At 37.2% G+C, this 25,481-nt stretch overlaps 1 protein-coding gene across 4 annotated transcripts in view; it reads right to left on the bottom strand.

The window, feature by feature from the left end:
* The window catches only part of LOC123314577, a 66,380-nt gene that overhangs the window by 28,645 nt on the left and 12,254 nt on the right, over positions 1 to 25,481 (bottom strand). The window contains exons 3-4 of one of the 4 annotated variants that reach the window (XM_044899938.1): positions 3,047 to 3,737; positions 1,547 to 1,672 (exon numbers count right to left, since the gene is read on the bottom strand). In XM_044899938.1, the coding sequence (XP_044755873.1) occupies positions 1,656 to 1,672; positions 3,047 to 3,737 (708 nt within the window). In that variant the 3' untranslated portion in view covers positions 1,547 to 1,655. Of the gene's footprint in view, positions 1 to 1,546; positions 1,673 to 2,531; positions 3,738 to 25,481 lie in introns of those variants that run through there. The other 3 variants (XM_044899941.1, XM_044899939.1, XM_044899937.1) reach the window with 3 other exon arrangements.

The following is a 25,481-nucleotide window of genomic DNA, read 5'->3' as shown; positions in this document are numbered from 1 at the left end:
ACGTGCAATGTACCTAAAACGACACTGCCTAGGAGATTTAAATGACGCAATGAGAACAACATCATGATATCATAATTTTTCACCAAAACTTGCGTTCATATCTCTAATGGTTTTCGAACTATAACCAAAAATTATAAGGGGCGCAAACAAAATAACCTTCAGAATAACAAGCTAAATCTACGACACTACACATCTGGATCTTTTAAACAGAGTTGCATTCAGCCAAAGTACCCAATTTTCCGAATTTTAGATATACTTTTCATTTTCAACATCAAAATACTCGAAAACGACGAATTATACAAGAAAATAAGAAGAATACTTCTATTTTACAAAACGTTCAAATATTCATTAGATTGCGTCCAACTTAATTTCAAAAGTAGGGTTCTTTGAATTTTTGGTATTTTTATGGTACGTAATGGTCGTAATAGACGTGAGTGATATCTAGTGTTCGAAAAAGATTCATCAAATAAATGAAAAACTATATTCCGAAAGTCATTTCATTCGATAGAAATTAGAATTCGTGAGAAAATAACATTTTTTATGGTTTTTCAACAGCCCGTTTCAAAGCGAACTGATTCTAAAAAAATTGTGAGGGAAAAAAGTGTTTCTTTTGACCTCAAGAATCCACTGTTAAAATGTTTGTACGAGCCAAAGACTCACCCTGTATAATAGAGGCGCAAACTGAGTAGAAAAGTAGACAACTAGTAAATTCTCATCCACAAACTAGACAGACTCGCAAGAGCATGGTGGAAGGCAACCGACATTGCTTAGATATGCCTATTCAATGAATATTATTTTTCAGATTTTTACTTCTTACAACAAAATTTCTAATCACTACGTGTGACGAAAAACGTGACACTCCTGACCCTGTACATGCGACTTTTATAAAGATTAATCAAGTTAAATTGTGTCTTTCAATGAAGTTATTCGATACTTTTTCCTTTTTGCTTATCTGTTCCATGCTACCCTCCACAATCAACAGCCTCAAAAAAAGTTACTTTTTTTATGAGAACTGGATTGGAGTTATTCATTAAAATTTATTTCATTCAAAACATTGATTCTCTTTCTCTTGGGATGAACTAGTAATGCCAATTTTCAATTTGTTATATTCATTTTCCATCAAAAAAATTGAAGAGCTCAGGTGTCCCATGCTACCCGAATTTCTTCTAAGTTTGTAGAATTTCTTCTTCTAAAAGCTTCCGCTATTTTCTACAAAGCTAAATTAATTCACAATTTTATGACTTTTAATTCAGTAGACAAAGAAGTCTCCTGTTACTTGTGACATGAAGCTGAAGGTGGTCTTTAAGCTCAAGTTTTTGAAACACTGATTATAAAACATTTTGACTGTTCTTTGGAAGAAATTCCGCAAACAAAACCCATTAGCGATCGTTGCGTTTATCAGAACCGTGAATACATTTTATTAATGCTTTATACCATTACCACAAAGAAACGGGCATAATTGTAAATCAGAAATTTCTAGAAAAGGGACATATCCAGATGGAAGTAGACAGCGTGCACAGCTCGATAGAAAAAAAGCTCAAAAATGAAGATATGAAACAATATATTGAAGTGTGTTAAAGAACTCGTTTGAAGCAACATTTTGAGATACAATTTTTGAGTCATACATAGGTCCGGGATCACTCAAACTTGCGATATTATAGGAGTACTAGACCTGTCAAAAAAAGGATAATTTACATGTCAATGATATAAGATGTCTTAAATACGAAAAAAAATAATGAAACCTCATATTAGAGTCATTTCTCTGACAGATGAACTATCTTACCTACAAGATGAAGGACTATAAATTAGACAATTATACAAAAGTAGAATGAAAATGTAGGAAAAGAAGTATCCACACCTACAAATACCATTAATATTTAGTTGGCATTTATATTTAATTTGTTTTTCGTTATAAATGTTAACTTCAAAATCAAGGATCTAAAAACTTAGTTGAATATTTCAGCTTTGCCAACGCAAAACTCCGTAACCAAACTGCGAAATTTCACTCGATGAGAGTAATTGATGCCCGAGTGATTTTCGCGAGGAAATTTCGCTAATGTAAACGCAGCTTAAAGGTCAGGTAGAGGAACACCTAGCGGCGATGAGCTTTGATGTAGGTATACAGAATTACAACATACTCTAATAGTATTTTGTGATGATTGAAAATAGTCACTTAACTAGTTTATAGAACAGAAAACTTGAGAAAGTGGTCAGACCTCATTTTAGTGAAACGCGGTGGGTCAATACCCCACCTAAGTTGCTGCTTTGACGATGTCGTTTCCAGAGATTTTTAATGGCTGAAAATGCATTTATTGCTCAAATATCATGTATTATTGGAGAATAAAATAGTCAGATCACATATCAATAGAACAGAGGCAGTCAGCAGTCACCCAAATTTCGGATATTGTAATTCAACATAAATCAAAGAACGTCGCCGCCAGATGTTCCACTACTTGACCTTGAGATTGGGTGCTGACTCATGTACACCACCAAAACTAACTCATATTTAATTATGAGCCATTACAAAACTCTTGCCGATTTTCGTCGCCAGCTCTCGGACTAAATGAGATTGCCGATTGAAACGTTATCTTGACAGCGTCTCAAGTCAAATTTTTTAATTAGATTAGTGTCTCAAGGCGCATCTTGAGACATTCCCACACGTTGAGATCTGACTTTTAATACGGGCCTTAATCATTGTTTATAGAAACAGTGCAAACAGCTAAAAATCCGCTAACGGTGGTTTAAATACGCTGCTTGATCAATATACAAACATCCAGGATATGATCGATTTCAATAATAAACCACTTACATCAATCATAAATACGATAATTGAATGACGGTGCAAGAAACATGAACTTTCAACAATAATAACTATGAAAATGATAATGTGGTGGCTCCATATATTCCTACTGTTTCTTTTTTTTCGAAAGTACGATATTTTTATTTTCAAAATTGAGTTTGCCGCCATCAATTGAAAATTTTCTTTTCGAAGCTTTATTGGAAGTTGACTTATTTTTCTTAGAAATGCTACGATCAAAATCTTTACCGTGTTTTCCAGGACTATCAGGTATCATTACAACTCTGCTATCTTTGATATTATTCTTACTTGACCTATGTTTCGACACTCCAATCCTGCCTTCTACCACACCCTTCTTCAATTTCTTGTTCTTTTTTTTTCCTACAAATGGTGTAGAAGCTCCGAGAGGAATAAAATCAGTTGTCGCAAAAGGCTTCTTTGTTTCAAGACTTTCTGCTACAAACTGCACACTGTCTTCATCTTCAGAGGATGAAATAACCATAGCGTAAGAACTTCCCTTCTTTTTATTCTTTTTCGTCTTCTTTTCTTTAGACAACGGAGTGGGATCCACTGATTGATTATCAACAATTTCATCATCTGATGAAATTACTTCGCCAATATCGATGTCCTCAATGTTTTGTTTGGGGATTCCTGACGTCGGAACGGGTTCATCTTCTGAAGAAATATATTTTTTGCCATTTTCATTTTCAGCAGTACCATCAGATACATCTCCTTTCTTATGATCAGATGTCTCATCATTTGCTTCCATTACGGCTTCACAAACTTCGTCTTCTTCAGACAAACGTATTTCTTCGCCTAAGTCAATCTCATTTGATGTAAATGAATGTTTAAGACTGAGGGTTTGATGAATATTTTCTTTCACTCCTAGTGTTTTGCGAATCTTTTTAAAATCTTCAAGTATGTCGGAAACATCAGAAAGCTGTAACATGAATTATTGATAAATATTTTGTACTTTTATAGGGGACCTACTTGATTTCTTGCAAAAGCGTTAGGACATTCATTTTATGAGGAATGGTTGTTACACCTTTTACTTCCTTTATTCAGATAACGGGGTTTTGAATACGAATTCAATAGAGATAGTGGCTTCCTTGATTCATACCGATATGATTGATCGTTCAAGTACACTTGCATTAGTGCTCGTTCACAATGAACTTGAGGCGTAAGTGTCAAGTAAACCTTATGTTGTCGTAATTCGTAAAATGTTCCCAATGCAAACCCAATTTCAATTTCAACTTAACTTCTACTTACGAAATGAATTGCAATTCAGAAGTGGGATATAAGATTGAAGGATCAATGATCAGAATAGGAAGATTACCAGTGTGAAAGCAGGCACGAGTTTTATTTGAATAATTTTTTCGCTAAATATATTCTCCTTAAGATGCTCTTCAAGACCTGGTTTTGTCGGGCAAGAATTCACCCCTCACAGCACCCCACCTGAGTTTCCGAAAAATTATGCTAGATCGAGTAAAAGCAAAACTGATGGGGAATAGCCATTGCTCAACAATAGTTTCGTAAGTGTCAGCTTGTTTCTTTTGATAAATGATGCATGTGATCTTCTCTCTAGTCGTCTGGTCATTCCAAGAATAAAATTAATTTTTTATTTAGTTGGATAGCACGAATAAAAATTTATATACCTCCCAGAACCCATTGCTTTGGTAAGCCAATTTATGTATCTTCACCACATTATCCTGTGTTCCTATTAGTTTTGTGTCCAAAAATTACCTCTACACTCACCAGATTTCAATTGCATAGAACATGCATGGGATATGCTCCAAAGAAGATTAGATAATCATCAACCTACCCCAGAATCCTTAAATGATTTCCTCAAGAAATGTTCAACAACCTCGTGTGTAGTATGCAAAGAAGATGTCAAGCCGTTATTGATGCCCGTGGAGGCCATGCATTGTATTGATAGTCTAAAAATGCTTGAATTCCCTGGGAATGGAATTTCGTTATTTTACTCGATTTTTCTTAACCACCCTGTATACGATGCAGACCTACAGGCTAAAATTAATTTGCATCTTGAAATCATATCAATATGAATTTTCAAAAAAATCTTATTCTAACTATATTTTTCTGAAATTCAATTCAATATCCCTAAATCATGTGGAGCAGTTTATATTAAGAGGTACCATAGGTGTTTTAAATTAATACCGAATGGGCTCAGATTGGTGCACGTATCAAGAAAGGATGGAGCAATACTTCGAAGAAAACAAAAAGGTAGCTATACTGTAGACGGATATTCTTGATAAGATGCCTATAGATAAAATCAATGCCAATAACCCTCACAATTACATAAAAAATGAAGATTTGTATGTGGGTGCCGAAGCAGATGCACTGATGAAATTGAGATCAGATGAACCTGATCTTTTTCAATATTTTAGATCTAGAGCACTTAATTTTTACATTGAATTCTGTAGACTGTAGACAATTGAGATCTCGATTCAATTTCAATGATCCCCACTTGAAATTTGTTGCAAATTTTAGACCAGAAATTGCACTGAGGGGTGAAGTCATAGATTAAATAGATGGAACATAAACTATTTTCCAGACTGTTCATTTTTCCACTAATTCCCACTCCATGCAACCAGCAATGAAATGAATTTTCGCCTGTATTCCCCTTCTGATCGCTTCAAAATTTCTAAGACGGCGTGTGTATTTGTAATTGTCAAAATATTATTTCAATCATAGGGAACTCTAACGATTTGTCAAAATCAGCTGACCGTTCGTTGTCGTGGGGCACACAAAGCTTTTTATTATCACTGTAAAGAGGCATTTCTGAGAAAGCTATAGTTTAATCACTCTAATCAAACGCCGGGAAGAACATTTTTTTTAAAAAAATCACAACATACAATATTCGACCAAAACAGCATGTGAATCAATGGAGGGAAAAGCTTGTGTGCCCCACGGCAACGATCGCATAGCTGATTTTGACAAATCGTTAGAGTTCCCTATTCACGTCGTAATATTTTGGAAAATATGCAACGATGTGCCGTAAAAAAGTGTGTTTGAAATAAAAGTGCAATTATACATGGAAGAGGAAAGCGATTCACTCATTCCGGTAAGTTTTTGATATTTTATTCTTGTTTGAGTACACGACTTTATGAAATCAGGGGAGGGATTTAGGGGACGCCAGGGTCGAATTCTGTTTGAATTTGAATACGATCTAATGATTTGTGCTTACATTGAAATGTTGATTTAAATTTTAGTTTTCCAAGAAATAAAACCAGACGACCAGACCAGACTGCGGGTCTTGAAAACAATTTACACTTCTCTTATAATTTACACTCCAGACTTCAGTATAATGAGAGAAATCGACTTTTACTGTTAATTTGAAAAAGATGCCATCCCGAGTGAGGTAAGATAGGTACATTACCACTTTTTTAACTCGCTTTCTTGTCTGAATCTCACTTTGTTTGGAATTTTGCAAGTGATTTCTGACAACTTCTAGTTTTGAGATGAACTTGAAATTTGGTAGATTCTCTTTCTCCTATAATAAATCAAGCTTTTTTATACAAACATCCTTCCTGGTTTCAAGATGAACAGTAGAACGAGATTTTAATTGCTTTAACAATACTTTAATTATAGCCAATACTGTGCCTGTCATCAGTACTGGAGTTTTTGAAGAAAATGGAAGGAAAATGGGAACAAAATCATCAATTATGAATGCCAGTTCAGTATTTGCAGAAATGAAAGTGTCTTGTAAAGGGTCTTTCAATAAGGACGGGTCGATTTTGACATGAAATAAAAAAGGCCGTGTGTGAGATTTTAACGATTTTTTTTTTATTTGAAAGAGCTATATATGCCATTATGTGTGGAAAATCACATCGTTTAAATGTCCGCCGCGGCTTCTCACGGTGGCACGAATTCGAGTTGTCCAATGTTCAACAACTCTGCCGTATAGTTCGGGTTGAATTTCAGCGATAGCCTGAGCTATGTTGACTTTAAGGGCATCGGTCGATTGTGGCTTATTGGTATAGACCTGCGACTTAAGAAAACCCCACAAAAAAAAGTCTAAAGGTGATAAGTCGCAGGATCTCGGTGGCCAATTCACGTCACCTCTGCGAGAGATAACCTTGCCCTCAAAGCGTTCATGCAGAAGATCCATGGTGGCATCCGCTGTATGGCTCGTAGCGCCATCCTGCTGGAACCACATGTCGTCTAAGTGTAGATCGTCCAATTTGGGCCAAAAGAAATCGGTGATCATCCTTCTGTACCGTTCGCCTGTGACGGTAATGGCCTCACCAACATCGTTATCAAAAAAGTACGGACCAATAACACCGCCGGCACAAAATCCGCACCATACGGTCACTTTTTGTGGATGCATGGCTACTTGGTGAACTTCGTGTGGGTTGTTGTCATCCCATATACGGCAATTCTGCTTGTTCACATAGCCATTCATCCAGAAATGCGCTTCGTCGGAAAAAATGATTTTTCTGCCAAAGTTGGGGTCCTCTGCCAAACACACTGTAGCCCAATCAGCGAACGAACGGCGTTGCCTATGGTCAGTAACTTTGAGCTCCTGAGTGAGTTGAATCTTGTACGGGTGCAGCCCTAAGTCCTGACGCAAAATGCGCCACGTTGATGTTTGTGAAAGACCGAGTTCTTGTGAACGTCGATGAATTGACTGCCTCGGGTTCTCCTGCACACTATCACGGACAGCAGCGATGTTCTCGGCCGATCTGGCGGTCTTTGCACGTACGGGTGTTGGCAGATTGTTTATTGAACCGGTCGATTCGAATTTGGCCACCAAACGTTGGAGAGTCGACTTTGAAGGACCACCTCGTCTGCCGTAAAATGGGCGCAATGCACGTAACGTTTGCACTAACGAACACTCATTTTGGTAATACATTTTTAACATTTGGACGTGTTGCTCAACCGTGTAACTTGCCATGGTGATTTGGCATTACTAACTGAATAAAAAAATATAGGTTAGAAAGACGACGTTAAAACAACATGGCCGCCACAGGCTGCCAACATCGACCCGTCCCTATTGAAAGACCCTTTAGTTCAAGAATAAAACAAGTAAGATACATACCCACCCAGGGTGGTACAAAAAATTCTCTAAACTACTATGGTTAATAGAACTCATCTTAGGAATGAAAATCCATAAAAATGAGTAAAGGTCATGTTTTGAGGCACACGGCGTTGAACATTTTTTGATAATCAAAAAAGTTTTCTTCATTTGTAAAATGTATTTCAATGGCAATGTAAAAATTATGCTACTACTGTAATTATGAACACAATATTATGACCATTTAAATGGAGCTCGGATATTCCCATTATTTTTATGAGTTATTGAATGAAAATGTCTGTTATCAGGATATTTCGAAGTGATATTTCAGTAGAAAAATTTTTGCAGGAATAAACACGCGGAGAACAGAAATTGAAAAACAGCTAATTGAAGTCGAAACCGATTTACGACGAGTGTGTCGTCAGTACTTCAAGAAATAATTTGCTACCCTACAAGCCGTTGTCTATTCATTGGGAGGAAAAATTGAAGATGAAAGCTTGAAATGCCGAGGCAAATACCTTATGAAAAATTTCTTTGAAGACAGCTGCATGCATAAAAAACATAAATATGGCAATGACCTCAAACAATTTGCTTTAAAGTAACATTATTATTTAGTTAAAGTTCACAGTTTCGTTAAAATTGCTCTTAATTATGATAACTTCAACACCCAAAAGCACTTTTGTGGTGGTATGAAAATTTGAAGGGGGAAGCAGTTTGTTGAATTATTTGAGTTGCTGAAAATGAAAGTTAAAAACATTGCTTATTAGTTGATATGCAATATAACTTAATTGAATTTGTAACTGCTCATAAAAGAAAAAAAATGATGCTTTATCACGAATTTAGGGATTCTTTCATGGGTAACTCTATGCAATAATAATTTCTTTTTGATTTCACAATCATTGGTAGATGTTTATAGTTCAACATTACTTTTTCATTCCGCCTAATATGTTCAAAAGACTTGAGAATTTCTTCAATGAACAAACTCTTTCAGATTCTCATTATACAAATTCCATAAAATTCAACTGCTTCCACTTCTATTGATCTGAGAATTAATCATTGTGAAGGGAATTAATTTGATGAAAGTAATTTTTAGTTTTTAGTATATACTTGGTGAATAAAATTTCAAATAATTTGTATGTAGGCTAGGGTCATATTGACCATTAGTATATGGTAATATTGTATTCAAAATAAATTATTTTTCACACAAGGTGTTTTGGTATTACAAGTTCTATATCCCTTTGAATAGTTGTCATAAAAAAAATACTCCAAATCTTTGCATTAAAACATACTTATTTTCCATTCGATATAAAATTATTGCCGACTATCTGAAATATTCAGTGCAAGTAGTTCTGAATCAGCCCCTGTCCAGTTCCCCCACCCGAAGAATCCAAATTCATATTTATGGCAGTATTTTGTGAATGCGTTTTTGTCGAACTGCTCTATCTCCCGTTTTATTAATCTATGGGTGAAGTGAAGTCTGTCAGTGAATTCATATTTTTTTTTCAAATAGGTATAGAATTAATTTATTGTAGGCCGATACCTTCAATTTAGGCTATTTCCAAAATAGTCAAGAAATTCGAGCAATATGGGTGTTTACGAAGATGCCGTCATTGCAGGATTGATAGACCACCAAAGACCATTAGTGAAAATCGGCAAGCAATAGAAGTGAATGTGTGTGCTGCTGTTGGAACCAGTGCAACTGTAGTTCTAGTAGAAAAATTGCTGAACAAGTCGATTTGGGCGATAGAACTATTCGGAATATTTTGAAAAGAAATTGTTACCGATGCTTTAAGATGCTAACCTCTCAATAAATTTTTCCAGAAGACCATTTCAAAAAAATGGAATTTTGTGAAAGTATGATGGAAAAAAAGAACGAGAGTGGTTCATTTCTGAGAAATATCTTATTCACTGACGAGACATCGTTTTCCTTGAATAGGAAACATAACTCATCAGTAGTAAGATATTGATCTAGGAAGAATGTGTCATTCATTGAGGCAAAAAAATTTTAGTTTCCTGCGCTGATATTTCTGCGCATAGACACTATGATTGGGTGCATCCAAATGACTTGTCAAATATTCGAATTTCAAATTGTCCATTTTGTTTTGTCGCAAGTTCTCACCGTGACGAGATATTGTTGTATTCCCAAGTGTTATAACAGTGACAGGAAAAAAAATGGTAAAGAACCTAATTTACTTGAGAGTCTGCGTTTTATTAATTAACACATTACTTTAATAGCTTTCATACACCAAAAACATTAATGGTACAAAAAATATGGCTTGATAGGATAAGCAGACCAGATTTGAAAAGCTTAGGCCAGTCATCAGGCCGTTTAGGTTCATATATAGTGTGTGAAGAACATTTTGGAGAAGAATGTTTCGGCCCAAATAAAAAACTGAGAAAATTTTCTCTACCAACTCTCAAACTACCAGGTAATGTTATTGTTTTCAAGGATGACCCCGTTGTATAATATTGGAGTTTTTTTTTCAATAGAATATTGTGCTGATGAGAATTATGGAAGTAGGTAGGACATATTATTAATTTCTTTATCGATTTATTCATACAAATTATTCACAGGATCATCACATGCACAACCTTCAACTTCAAGATTGGAGGTTTTGGAAGGTTTAGAATGTTGAGATATATAACCTTCGTCTTCAAGTTCGGATGAGGTTGAATTACGCAATCAAAAAGAGGGTGAGGAGAAAGAGAATGAAAAAAAAAGTTAATCAACGATTTTCCAAATTTGAGTTATTTCAGCTCGCAGAAGTCTCAACGATACAAATATGTATCTAGTGAGTCAGCTCAAATATTTAAGGGCAGCAGAAAACAAATTAAGGAGCCGAAATATGAAATTGAGGGAGAAAATGGCATTGTTGGAAAAATCCAACACAATGAAAATATTCGACAGGGTGGACAGAACAACAATGAATTTTTTCATGTTCCAACAGCATAATCAAATTGATGATTAATTTTTTGCTCTTGCATTATATATATATATATATATATATATTCTTTTGAATGTCAGCAATACATTTTTAGTTATCAAACAATATAGCATATGTATGAGTTTTAGCAAAGGTTAGTGTAACGGGGTACCATACAATTTAGAGTATGATACAAGAGCTCAGGGAAAAACCTCAGTAAAAAAACCCTGTCTCCCCGTGAGAAGTGTAGTGATGACAAATTTGTTTACAGAATAAGCTTTAAATACTGAAGGGCTTCCTTTCCATTGACATAAAAATTTCTTTATCCTCTTTCCATTTCGAAATAATATCTGAAACAAAGAAACAGAGCAGAAAACGAGAAAAAAGGCGAATAATAAAGCCTTCATCCAAACTTATTTCAATACTTGATGATGACTGAAGAAAAAAATAAATAATCATAGGTACTGTTATGGTTTCAAAATTATGATGTATGTTCAGATACATAATCCTTACCAGTTTTTTCTGAGAGGAATTATAATTTCTGAGATTCAAAATTCTATAGTTTCTATTTACTTTATTTCAATTAGGTATGTCAAGGGTAAAGAGCTGAAATGAAAGATTTAAAGAAAATTTGTTGTAATTATTCTGTGACTAATTTAAATTAGTGATATGAAAAAAATCAAGATAGGATAAAAAAAAATTGAAGGAAAGAAACCGGGGAAACGGGATAGTTTTTGGTTTTTGTTTGTGGGGAGTTGCAAGAAAAGAAAATTGTGATGAGAAGTTATGAAAGAAAATTGTGAATTCTGAAGAAGTAAACCTGAAGCAAACTTGAAATAAAAGCACATTAAAAGTTGATTAGAGGAAATTACCTTTATATAACAGAAAAACATTAAAATTTTCACCGAAGATACAACTTGTTATGGTCATCATACCGTTATTCAAGATCAAGATATCATAAACATTGAATACAAGGAATCATCGTAAGTTTGGACATCAAGAGATAACCACATCGACGATTAACCCAGGATTAACCGAAGAAAGAATAACATAACCTTACAAATCAAGAGAGAATTGAAATAGAACCATAGATAGCTGATAGAGCATAGTGATTGATAAAATGAAATAAGGACTGTAGCATAGAATTGTGAGTTGAATGAAAATTATTTTTTAAACCGTATATAGAATATAATAAGAATTTTTTTTTAGATAGGTATCATTGATTTAATTTTAAAATTTGTTATTTGGAGAATTAATTAATAAATTGTTAATTTTTTTTAAATCTTTCAAAATTACATACTCGGACCTACCCTGAGACAATTCAAAATACATCAAAATTTATAATAATCAACGCGGCGTATCAATACAAAATTTGGCTCCGAACGTGGGGCATCATTACAGTACATAACTTGTTTTTCAATTGCATAGGGAGGAATATCATCTCTGCGTCAAAAATCTTCTGCTGATCTTGGTGGAGGATAACCCTCGTCGTTAGAAATGCCTCCAGTACTCAAATTAATAATAGCCAAATCTTGCTTTTGACTGGGAGGGCCTTTCGACCAGGTCCAGTCTTCCAAGTGATGATTCTTCTATTCTTCAGTTGTTCGAGGAACGCTACAGGACCCTTATATTAGATATAAGCAAGGTGGCAGAGGATACAGATATTTGTCTAAAATATTCAGTTTACCCTCAAAACGCACTCTCACAGATCAACTTGGAAATATTCCATTTGAGTGTGGAGTGAATTTCAACATTCTTGAAAGTTTGGGAAATTCAGTGGGTAAACTGAATAGATTGGACAGATTTTGTGTACTCATGTTCGATGAAGTTGCCTTGATTCCCGGGCTTTCATACAATTTCTCTAGAGATTGTAATGAAGGCCTAGTGGACGAGGGCAGTGGTAAACGAAGAGCGGAACTAGCAGATCATGCTCTTTGGTCTTTATAATCAAGAGCGTTCGAGAGAATGGGAGCAGCCACTTGCTTTTTATTTTTGTCTAAATTCGACGCCTACAAGCGATTTGGTTAGAACACTGATTCCCAAAGTGGTCCAGGTGGACCCCCAGGGGTCCATGGAAGACTCGATGGGGGTTCACGTTGGCGTGACAAAAAAATGGGGGTTCGCAGTTCGTAAGCTGGGGTCCACGAAAATTTATCTGGTTTCGATAGTGAAGAACTGAAATGTTGGTTTGATTTCACCTATCAACGTAGGCAGATAATATTTTGAGAAGTTCACCGACTGTTACTTGTAAATCTTTCATATTCCATATTCAGTACAACGTGTCGAGACTTGAAAAGGGCCGTTTCCGGAATTTCGAACAGAAAAGTTAAGTGAATCGATTTTAGTGTTTGCCAGTGTCGGAAAAAGTAAGTACCTACATACTAATTTGGCTATTTGTTATGGGTATACAATTTTTTTCGAATTTACAGAAATACATAAATCCAAATAGAATCAATGGATATTCCACTTTACATCAATCGGTTCTGCTATTTTCTTAAAAGTTTATTATGGATCTTAGCAATTTATTGCTATCAATTATTAGAATCAGTTTGCTGCCGGTACTTTTTTTATTTCATTGCAATAATTATTCAATCAAATTCTGTTGAAATAATCATATTCTGTTGAAGAAAACCGTCTTAAAGAAGACTAAAACAGAGCCTTTTTATTTACAGGTACGTAACTGATACGCAACATGGCTGAATCTAAGAAAAAATGTCGACGGTACAGTGTTGATTATTTAAAATTTGGTTTTCTTCCATCAAAGGCAGATAAGCGATTGCCCATATGCCTTTTATGCAACAAACTTTTGAGCAATGACTCTATGAAACCATCGAAGCTCGAAGATCATCTAAGAAGGTGTCATCTCGATAAAGTAGGTAAAGATTTGAAATATTTTCAAACATTGAAGGAAAAATATGAAAAGAGACCCACTGTGCAAAGCATGTTCGTTTCAACGTCTGAAAGTAACGAGGATGGCTTGCGGGCATCTTACAATATTTCATTGCTTATAGCGAAATCTGGAAAACCGCACACCATTGGAGAACAATTAATTTTACCCGTTGTTGAAGAGGTTTTGAAAACTGTTCTGCACAAATCTCCATTTGACATACTCAAAAGAATTCCTTTGAGTAACAACACTGTACAAAGACGTATTGATGAAATGAGCTCTGATATTGAAAGTTTCTTGTGTAATTATCTGCAAACAACTCATTTTTCTATACAATTGGACGAGTCAACTCTATCTGGTAATGAAGCATTACTATTGGCTCATGTTCGATTTGTTATGGACGAAGAAATGCATGAAGAGCTACTCTTCGCGAAAAAATTGGAGACGGACACTAAAGGTGAATCAATATTCAATATCCTGAGTGATTTTTTTAGGGAAAAATCGATACCATTCACAAACGTTATTTCGGTGGCAACAGATGGAGCTCCTGCCATGGTCGGGCGATATCGTGGGTTTACAAGCCATCTTAAAAGAATTGTACCAGAGGTAATTGCAATTCACTGTGTCATCCACCGACAACACCTCGTAGCAAAAAATTTGTGTGGCAGATTGCACCAATCGCTTCAATTTGTGATTAATGCAGTTAACAAAATAAGAAGCAATGCATTGAATACGCGTTTATTTGCACAATTGTGCGATGAAAATGATGAAGATTTTCGACGATTGCTCTTACATACTGAAGTACGCTGGTTATCGAAAGGTGCATGTTTAACAAGATTTTACTTACTTTTTGAATCTGTTCTAGAGTTTTTGGATAGTAAAGATTCAGATTTAAAAAAAAACCTGATCAATTCGAAAGCAGACATCGCGTATTTGACAGATTTGTTCAAAAAATTCAATGACCTCAACTTACAATTACAAGGGGATAGCCTCAATTTAATAAAAACAAAGGGTGCAGTCTCAGCTTTTCTTGGAAAATTGAAATTTATGAAGCAAAATATTAGTCGGCGGGAATTTTCTCAAACTTGTCACAGGTAGAACGCCTTGATGATGATATTCAGACATACGTTCAACATTTAATTGCCCTGCATGATGACTTTAAAATCAGATTTGAAGATATCTTGACAATGGAAATACCACCATGGATCATAAATCCATTTGATGAAACGGAAGTGGGGATTGTGATATTACAAGAGGAGCTACTTGAACTCAGCACTAATGAGGAACTGAAGGTTAAATTTAAAAGAGGATATCAAGCATTTTGGCTGCAGTCAGAAATACCCGAAAAATATCCTGGACTGTGGGGAATTGCGAGAAAGCTTCTGATAGCCTTTCCCTCGTCATATCTTGTCGAAAAAAGCTTCAGTGTCGTCACAAATCTTTTAACAAAAAAACGGAGCAGATTAAATATCACAGAACGGGGAGATTTGCGGTTATTCCTAACAAAACTGAAGCCAAATATTGATAATTTGCTGTCAATCCATCAAGTACATCCCTCCCATTAAAATTATGAGTTTTTTGTCATTATAGTTATATTACGTTATTAATGTTTGATTTTATTTATATTGTTATCATATTACATTATAATATTATTTGTAATAATTACATATTTGAATATTGAAGCAAATATACTATTTTTTTATCCTTACCATCTGCGAATGGGGAGTTTTCTAAATAAAATAAACTGCCACTGCCAGTGGATGACGAAAAAGAAAAGTTGGATGGAATTACTTTTTTGATTGGCCAACTTTTCTTTTCTTACAACCACTCACCATAAATCAATTAATTAACCAATTATTCTCAGATTTTTTTCGAAATTCGTGATTGGAACGCAGCTTTAACGCAAATTTCTTTTGTTTGATTTAATCTTCACTTTTTTGTTTTGAATTTTGGGAATATGGTAGAAATGTAGGCAGGGGGTCCATCGAAACTAGCAAAATTTTGAAAGTGGTCCATGAGAGAAAAAAGTTTGGGAACCTCTGGGTTAGAATTATTGAAGATGTGGTAAGACATGTTAGTCTGGCAGGTTTGCACAGCAGGATTTTTGTGAGGAGTGGGGACCCAACATACCTGAATCTGCTGAAATGCCAATAGATGTATTTTTATGCCTTTTTCCAATAGAACTGATAGATAAAATAGTGTTTGAGACCAATCTATATGCTGCTCAACAACATGGAGATCGTTATATTTCCACTACAAGAGAAGAAGTAAACTGTTTTCTGGGTGTCAACCTAATGATGGGACTAACCAGAAATAAAGATTATTGGTCATCAATGTTTGAATTGAGAGACCCGTACATTTCCTCATCTATATCTCGAGACCGGTTTAGTTGGCTACTGTCAAACCTTCACCTGAACACCAATGTGTTACAGCCTAAAAAAGGGGAAGCAGGCTACGACAAGCTTTACAAAATCCGACCCTTATTGGATGCTTTATCTACAACTTTCATGAACTGCTATAAACCAGAAAAAAATCAAGCTATCGACGAGTCAATGGTAAAATTCAAAGGCAGTATTGGATTTCGACAATACATGCCACAAAAGCCTATAAAAAGAGGGTACAAAATTTGGGTAAGAGCCAATGAAATAGGATAAGTATCGCAATTTCAGATATACACAGGAAAAGTGAACGACCTGCCTAAAACCAATCTTGGATCTCGTATAGTGAAAGATCTAACCCGACCTTTGGTCGGAAAATATCACCGAGTATATTTTGACAATTTTTTCAATGGAGTTCAGCTCCAAAAAGACTCATTAGAAGATAAGATTTATGCGGGTGGTACAGCTAGAAAAGGGTGTAAAAATGAACCGGAGAGTCAGAAAGAGATATGAAACGGGGTGACACAGATTGGCGAATGAGTCCTGAGGGCTTGTAATTTTCACAACCCGGAGGGGGTAGAAGGCAAAAGAATGGATCTTCGACTGACATTGGTTGCATAGAAGCAGCAAAAGACTACAACAAGCACATGAATTTTGTAGATAAATCAGACCAACACGTCGCTTCCTACAGAGTAGATAGAAAAGCTAAAAAATGGTGGCACCGCCTTTTTTGGCATTTCTTAGACCTCACAGTGGTAAACGCCTATCAAATTTTCAAAAATCGTTCAGAGGGTTCGAAGAATTTAACGCTAAAGGAATTCCGACTAGCGATAGTAAACGGATTAATTGGCGCAGATCCGAATATAACCCGATGAGGAAGAACTAGTATGGAGGAGCTCACCAATAGATATAAAGTTCAAGTTCCTTTGGAAAAACGATATGACAAAGTAGCGCACATGCCAATACATGGTAGCAAAGTGCGTTGTTGTCATTGCAGTACACGTGCTCAGCCACATCGTACTAGATGGCATTGTTCAACCTGTAACATTGATCTTTGTCTCACCAAAAAAATAACTGTATCTATAAATTTCATAAAAAATAGTCGTGAAAGATTTCATATTTTTGTTGTTCAATAGATTTCTGGTGGTTCCATAAGGGGACCTTCTCTTTTTTTGAAAACACCAGTCAATAAAATTTTTCTTTAATTTTTTTCCACTTTCTGTATACCTAAAGATTCCAAATCCTGAATATCAATGAAAAGAATTCCTGTTCCCATTTCATTTTGAACACTTGTAACCTATTATTTATACGTTCCAAATAATCGGAAAAAATTACCCGGTAGATTAACTAGAGTAAACGTTATAATTATCAGATTTAAATATTCCGCTCTCACAAAACGTTATCAACAAGACTACGAGACTCGAGACGAGTCCACGAGAGACTTCATGTCTTTTCGACGAGACGAGACGAGACTCCAGTAAAGTCTCGTCTCGTTAGTCTTGGGAATTACTAACAATAATTTCCGCGAAAGCTTTCTTTGAGAACGTGACCGTTGATATTCAACTTCATAACTCCTATCAAATTACGATAAAGGGAATAGACAGATTTTGTGCTCAATTAAATCCTGCGATATGTTTTGCGGCATTCACGATATGCCTCTTAGAGGCAAGCAAGCAGAAGAAGATATCTTTTTTGACTTGCACGGGTAAAAAGTTGACTCAGGGACAATAAACTCAAGGCTCACATGGAAAAGTGTCGCAAAAACGCTGTCAGTACTTCACTTAGAAATCAGAACGAATTAATACAACTTTGTGGTGAAGTAGTAGTCAACGATGTAAATGCTGTTCCTGAAGTGAGAAATACTATTGCCACTGTGAAAGATATCATCGACCCATAACAGAGGAAGACAAGAACTTATGTAGAGTTGAAGGTACCAGTGCTGTAAATAATTGTTTGAAAGGACACGACAAATTAGATGAATTCAGATTTCAATACAAGACATACCTCACATGTACCAGTGACTTTATAAGAGACAATCCAGTGATCATAATTGGACACAATTGGATAAAGGCAACTGTAGGGTAGTTATGTACAGAAAAGAATACATTAAGGGTGTCACAAAACTTCTTGCAGATAGGAAAACATATAAACCTCTAAACACAGACCCCACAAAGAAGATTCAAGACAAAGTAAGCAACAAGTTAAGAGCTGAAACTGTCATTGAGGCCAAAAATGTTGAAAAGAGTAGTTCATTTGTCAGTTGCATCTATGTCAAAACTCTACGTGCCAACTGACAGCTTTAACCTAGCTCTCTTTCATCCTCTAACCGTTCACGTGTAAACAACAAACTTTTGTACGATTATCATAATTATGTTAGCATCCCAAGCAATCATTAAAGTGTTTAAATAATTCAAGAAAACACACCAGTATAGTTTTTGTTATCTAAAACTGGGGACAACCTCAACAGTTAAAATAGATGAAGGTAGCTAGACTAATAAATGAGATCTAGTATAAAATGTCACAAAATAATAAAATCAGACACAATAGTGTAATACCGAAATTATAGTGCCTAAAAAAATTCACAAAGATACACTGAGTTTAAAACCAATACTAAGCAACATCAATGCAACCACCTAAAACCTAGGAAAGCTTATACATAACATTCTATGCAGTATGCGCTAAGTTTCATCGACGTCACCATACAATGTTAAAAATTCCATTATTCCAGTTAGAGAGATGATCAAAAAGGTCACACTTCATCACTTGATGTAGTTTCCCTATTTACAAACATTTCCAAACAACAAGTAATCAGAGTGGCACATAAGAGATGGAACAACATCAGGAATTACACTACTATGGACAAATCTACCCTCATTCCAAAGGCGGCGGAAGGCGTAGGCGACGTGGGCGGTGGCCTACGGCCTCGCGGCTAGAGGGGCCTCGCGGCCCGCGGAGCATTTCCCATCAAATGTTTATGGAATAAAAACCCAGACGGTCGTAGCCAGAAGAAAGTGGCGAAATAAATAAGAGATTCGGAATATGCAGCTACCTCGCTAAATGCGACGTATTTAGGAGCCGCTTGCAATTATTCTTAATTGAGCATATTGAGGCGCAGGCGAAGCAGTTCACGCAGCACTGCGCAGGCCATTTTTTTGTAGACTACGGGATTCAGTGCGACCGCGCAATTGAGATTCAGTGCTGAATTCAGTGGCGGTTCTAAAGGTACGTTTTGCTCGGGACGACTATCACAGCTGTCGATCAACGACGATCGTCAAATGTATGTATTTCATATTGCGCTGTTTTGCCCCAAACGAATTGCGACTAAAGCGGAATTTGAACATGGAATAGTGAGTCGTTGGACGATTACGTTGATCGACAGCGTTGATAGTGGTCCCGAGGAAAACGGACATTTTCAATTATACGTATTTATGTGCAGTGTGGTCGATTCTGAAATACCGAATTTTGTGTTTCCGCTAGTTCTGTGAGATTGTGAGAATAAACTATTTTTGTTTTTGTTTTGATCGTTTGAAAACCATAAATATCCACGAAAGAACACGGATAATTCAACAAAGTTTGCAAGTAACCGTTGAGGAGAATAAAGGTTAACTTTGATTTACTGTGTGAAAATTCGTCCTTTTCTTTACAAATTTTCTTCCCTAAATAGGGTATATTACAAAAATGTCAGGTCCAGGTCCTAAGAGCGAAAGAGATATCGGGAAGAAATGGGAATCTGGCTCAGCAAAAAGAAAAAGAAACGCTGAAAGAGCGGTATCGAATCAGATTTTAAGTTCAGGCTTAATGCATTTTCTCAAAAAGACTCCGTCTGCTGGTAAAGAATCTGCTGGATCGATTGCTTCGACTTCGAAATTCAACGAAACCATCTTGAGCTTGGATACTTCAGATGCACTGAATACCGGCTCCGTACAACCATCGGAAACAGAGATAGGATTAAACTGTAGTCAGTCAGAATTGGAAGCAGAAAGTAGAAAAATAACTGATGATCATGCAGAACTGATTGAGGTGGCTTTTGAGCCAACTATCAACGATACCAGTGATGTAGTTGAACAAAAATTCATTTATTCCGATCCAGGAATGTGGAAGTTTCCCATAACGGGTTCACTGCGTCGCGATATAGTTCAAAGTGGACCCACATAGCAGTTAAATAAAAGTGATGAGGATTATCCCAAAGATGATGATCATAGGCTGTAAGGTGGTTACCTCGGAGAAAACTTATCTCGAGCGCCAGCTATTCTTTTCACTAGGAAACCTACCAGAGTAGCTGCTAGTCGGAGACAGAGTTCGCTGTTATCTAGGGTGGTAGCGATAACGAAGTAATCAAAATCAAATTATGTACTAGTTTATTCCCACCTTCGGAAACTGATTATATGTATAACGGAGATATGTGTAGGTATAAAATATGAGCGAATCTATCACCAAACATACATTCGGGAAATTCTATCCGGTCACGAGCACTTTATAAAGTTTATACCGGGTACAGTGAAAAATCAAAGGTTGTTCAATAAAATGCGCCAACCAGAACTGACCAAATGAATACTAAGGATGACCTCGCGAAGTGAAATGACCTGCTATACGGTATCGGGATATAATTAATTGTATTTCTCCAATGAAAAGAAACACAACCAGGGCGGATCTATTCGAGACTCTTATTCGCTACCCCAAGGGCTAACGCTTCATGACTGATAGCGAAGAAAAGGTTTATTTTTAGCGCAACTACGGGATTTCACTGACGACGAGCGGTATCTCTTATTCTCTACCCCAAGGGCTTACGCGCCATGACTGATAGCGAAGGGAAAAGTCAGACTCGCGAAACAGGGTAAAGTACGAAAAAATATAAAATATAAATATAAAGATAGATAAAATATAAAGAAGTAACCGGTGTAGGTCTAATTAAGAAACTGAACGGTAAAGACGGGGACCTACCTCCTTTATTTCAGGCACTCGCGGAAAACAAACGAACACTAAAAATTTATTCCTAAGAGCACTAATACTCGCAACACAAAATTAAATTTGTTGAACGGCTTGTCGTGCACACAATTAAAGTCGAATCGCAGAAAAGTACGGAGCGTAAACTAACTAAAGAGACTGAAGTAAAAGAGCAGAGAGCAAAAAGTAAAAGAGTCGAAAGTAAAAGAGACCGTCGCGGGGGAAAATCTGCTTTTATAGGAAAATCCCCCACACGTTAAAATCTGAAAATTCCAGAATGCGACAAGAATGAAAAACGTCGTCAGCTCCAGTTTATCGCATATCAACATCAGAAAAACGTCGAAATCTTCAACGGCATGCAAGAAAAACAACGTTAAACACAGATAAACGGTTTTTTACATTTACTCTGTGTGGTACTCAGGGTGATCACATCAATACACTTATCAGCGATCCAATTTACTTATTTATTTATTTATAATAATCCCAAAATAACAATCTAACTAACACTTATAAATTCAGTGGTGAACTCAATGTCTCTACACCCGCTGTCGTTATCACACTGCTTTTTCCCTTCACTGTTCACATCTCGTTCAACACTTGGAGTGAGTCATCGCTTATGACTATTCCTGACTAATCGCCGGTCTCCACAACCCCTCCTTCCTTATTAGCTTCAACGGCTCAACCCTGGATTGATCGGGATGTCTTGGGCGCCCGGTTGGCGGATTGGCGTCTGCGATGGTTGTGTTTTGAGAACCCTGGTCGGCCTCCGCTTGATCTCTTTCCGATGTTGTAGATTCTTCTTCCCTAGTCGACGGTCTTTCGAGTGATTCTTCTTGCGACACTTTCTTGGTATGAGAAACATGGCGCTTAACTATTTTACTATCCCTAATTAGGGTTAACTCGTTACCTTCCCGTCTCAGCACTTCATACTCTCTCTTGTCAAATCTTGGGACTAGCTTATTTGCTACCACCATGTTCTTTACCAGTACCTTGTCTCCTATTTGTATGTTGTCTTCAATTGCCCTTCTTGCTATGTCTTCCTTCTCTTTCCCTTTTTGCTTTTTAAGAATATCACTGTCTCTCGCTTCTTCGTTGACATTTTCTGCATCTATGTCGGTGATTGACGGTATTTTGTCTTTGATGTTACGACCAAACATCAGTTCCGACGGTGACTTTCCTGTTGTGCCGTGTGGTGTGACGTTATGCATCAACGTAAATTTATGTAACTCGTTCTGCAAATCCATTCCATTTGAATAACCAATCTGAAGCCGTTTCAGGATGGACCTGTTCATATTTTCCACTTCTCCATTCGCCTGCGGCCAATATGGGGGAGTTTGCATCAAGGTGATGTTGTTATTTTTGCAGAATGTCTTGAATTCCTGGCTAACGAATTGACGCCCATTATCTGCTCGGATAGATTTTGGGAAACCCAATCTTGAAAATATTTCAGTTAAATGCTTGATTATTATAATAGAGGTCGTTTGCTTCAGGAATTTTATTTCCTGGTATCTGGAGTAGTAGTCTATTACTACGAACACCATCTCTTGGTTTGGTAATGGTCCCATGAGGTCGACAGCTAAGTACTGCCATGGGCCTTCTGGGAATTTGTGTCTGGACATAAACGGAGGTCTGTTGGGCTGTGCAACCGTCAGACAGTCCCTACATCGTTTCACAAAATTTTCCGTTTCTCTGTCAATTCCTGGCCACCATACTTTGGCCCGCAGCCTTCGCTTCATCACGGTCTCTCCCGGATGGCCTTCGTGCGCTAGTTCGAGAGTCCGTTGTCGTAAGGTCTGGGGAATTACGATTTTGTTCCCTCGTAGTATCATCGGTCCTAACGATGTCAGTTCCCAACGAAACGGAAAATATATGTTCTTTTCTGTTGTTTCCCAAGAATCCTGGTTGATTTTTCCAACAGCCACTCTAATTTCATCGTCCTCCTTGCTGGCCGTTACGATGTCCGAAATGCTCAAAGCTTTTGGTATGCTTTTTTCGATTATTGTGAAAATATGTCCATCACTATCTTGGTCGAACGATCCTTCTTTTGCTATCTGACATAACCTGGACACTGAATCTGCGATGTTTGATTTTCCCGATTGATATATTATTTTAAATTTGAACGACTGAAGTCTCAACAGCCAACGTTCGATCCGAGCCGGGGGCTTGGACGTCGGTTTGAAAATTACTTCGAGGGGCTTATGATCTGTTACCAGCTCAAAGTCTAATCCGGCCAGGTAGAAATAAAATCTTTCTACGCCCCAAACAAGAGCCAGACTCTCTTTTTCCGTTTGTGAGTATCTACGTTCCGTGTCAGAGAGGCTCTTGCTAGCGAACGAGATCACATGGGGGCATTGTTGTTCATCGAATTGCAACAGCACCGCCCCTAACGCCACTGGACTTGCATCAGCAACTAATCGTGTACGAAGGTTTGGGTCGAAATAAGATAGAGTCGGGAGTTTGGCTAATGCATTCTTCAGTCTGTTGAGGGATGTCTGATGGGCTTCAGTCCACGTGAACTTTGCTTCATGTTTCATCAGTTGTCGAAGGGACTCCGTAGTGGTTCCCAGGTCCGGAATAAATTTTCCCAAATAGGTTACCAGGCCTAAAAAGCTTCTCACTTCTTCTTTTGTCGTAGGGGGTCTGAAATTTATAATCGTTTCGACTTTACGATCGTCTGCATCAATACCTTCAGCGGACAGCTTGTGCCCCAGGAACTTCACCTCTTTGACTTTCTTCAAGCATTTATTGTCGTTAAGCAGGATATTATGATTATGAAGTACGTCGAGCACATTTGCCAAACATCGGTCGTGTTCTTCTTCGGTACTGCCGAATACAATGATGTCATCTAAATAATTCAAGCAGTTTTCACAGGGGGATAGGATTCCCTCCAAGGTTCGCTGGAATATCTCTGGCGCTGAGTTTACGCCGAACATGAGTCTTTTATATCTGAACATTCCCTTGTGGGTAATGAATGTGGTAATGGCTCGACTTTCTTCATGTAACTCTAGCTGGTGGTAAGCGCTGACAAGATCCAGTTTTGAAAAGAGTTTCGCGTTCTTCAATTTTGTCATGAATGACTCGAACGTCGGTAAAGGGTAGTTCTCTCTCAGTATTGCCTGGTTTGCTCTTCGCATGTCAACGCATAATCGGATGTCTCCTCCAGGTTTGAAAATCACGACTATGGGAGTTATCCATTCGCTTGGTCCTGTTACGTGTTCGATGATATCGTTTTGGAGAGCTTCTTTCAATTTTTCCTCCACTTGCGCTTCAACTGCAATCGGAATCCTTCTAAGTGGTTGTTTGACCGGCTTTATCGTATGATCGATCGATAGTTTGACGGTGATGTCCTTTATTTTAGGGAAAGTGGTATACTTGGTGGTATTATTCACCATTGCCTTTAGACCTACTTTCAGCACCCCCAGTTTCAGTGCTGATTCTTTACCTAGTAGTGAAACATCTCCGTCCTGCACTACGTAGAAGTAGGCAAGGATACCTGTTTTTCCTGGAATTGCCACAGTGCTTTGGAATCGATGACTTATTTCCAAAGGCTTTCCAGCTCCATAAGGCTTCAATTGGTCATTTCTTTTTGTGTCTACATTCCACACGCCGGCTTCTTGCTTCCTTAGCTTCTCCCAGTCTTGCATTTTGATAATGTTCACGCCACATCCTGAATCGATGAGAAGTATTAAGGGCACCCCTCCTACTGTACATTGAACAAGCTCCTCTCTTGCTTCAGGGCTACTGTGTTGGCGAAGCTCATCAATTTTGAAACATTCGAAGCTTTTGATTGGGGTATTCGTTTCAGGTTCTTCGTCTTCGATCGCCTCCACGAAATGGACCCTTGAATTGTATTTATATCGCTTGGTCATTTCGCCAGTTGAAGAACTGGGCTTCCTTTTATCAGATCTCGTTCGACAACATGACGAAAAATGTCCTTGTGATCCACATTTATAGCATTTGGAATCTTTTGCTGGGCATTGGTTAGAGAAGGGTGGATGACCATGCTTTCCGCACCGTGTACAATAATTTCCTCCTGTTCGTCTGTTAGACCAAGTTATTTTATTAACTGCCGATATCGATGCTCCTTGGTCATTTGAAGTCATTGATTGAGACTGCTGTCTTGCTTGTTCGTGTATCTTACACAATTCGATGGTTTCCTCTAACGACCGTTCTTTTTCTAGTAGCTTTGCCTTCAATTCCGCTGAAGCCCAACCGTCAATGAGTTTATCTTTTATGCTGATTTCCTTGGATTCTTGAGCTGTTGAACCAAAAACACATTTCGAAGCCTGTTGCCTAATCTTCAACAAAAATTTACTGAAGGTTTCTTCTTCCTCCTTTTTCAGGTTTCTAAAGACATGCCTTTCGAATGTGGAATTTTGAATCGGGGAAAAATACTCCGTCAATTTTTCTACTAGAGTTTTGAAAACGTCAGTTTCTGTCTCTGGGTCGTCTTCATCAACTGCTCCTGGTAAGTTGTACGCGACTTCTTGAAGTTGTGTTCCCCCGATGTGTAACA

The sequence above is a fragment of the Coccinella septempunctata genome, chromosome 5, assembly GCF_907165205.1.
Source record: "Coccinella septempunctata chromosome 5, icCocSept1.1, whole genome shotgun sequence".
In the NCBI taxonomy this organism is placed as follows: Eukaryota; Metazoa; Arthropoda; class Insecta; order Coleoptera; family Coccinellidae; genus Coccinella; species Coccinella septempunctata.
This window is presented reverse-complemented; position numbering and strand designations above follow the sequence as displayed.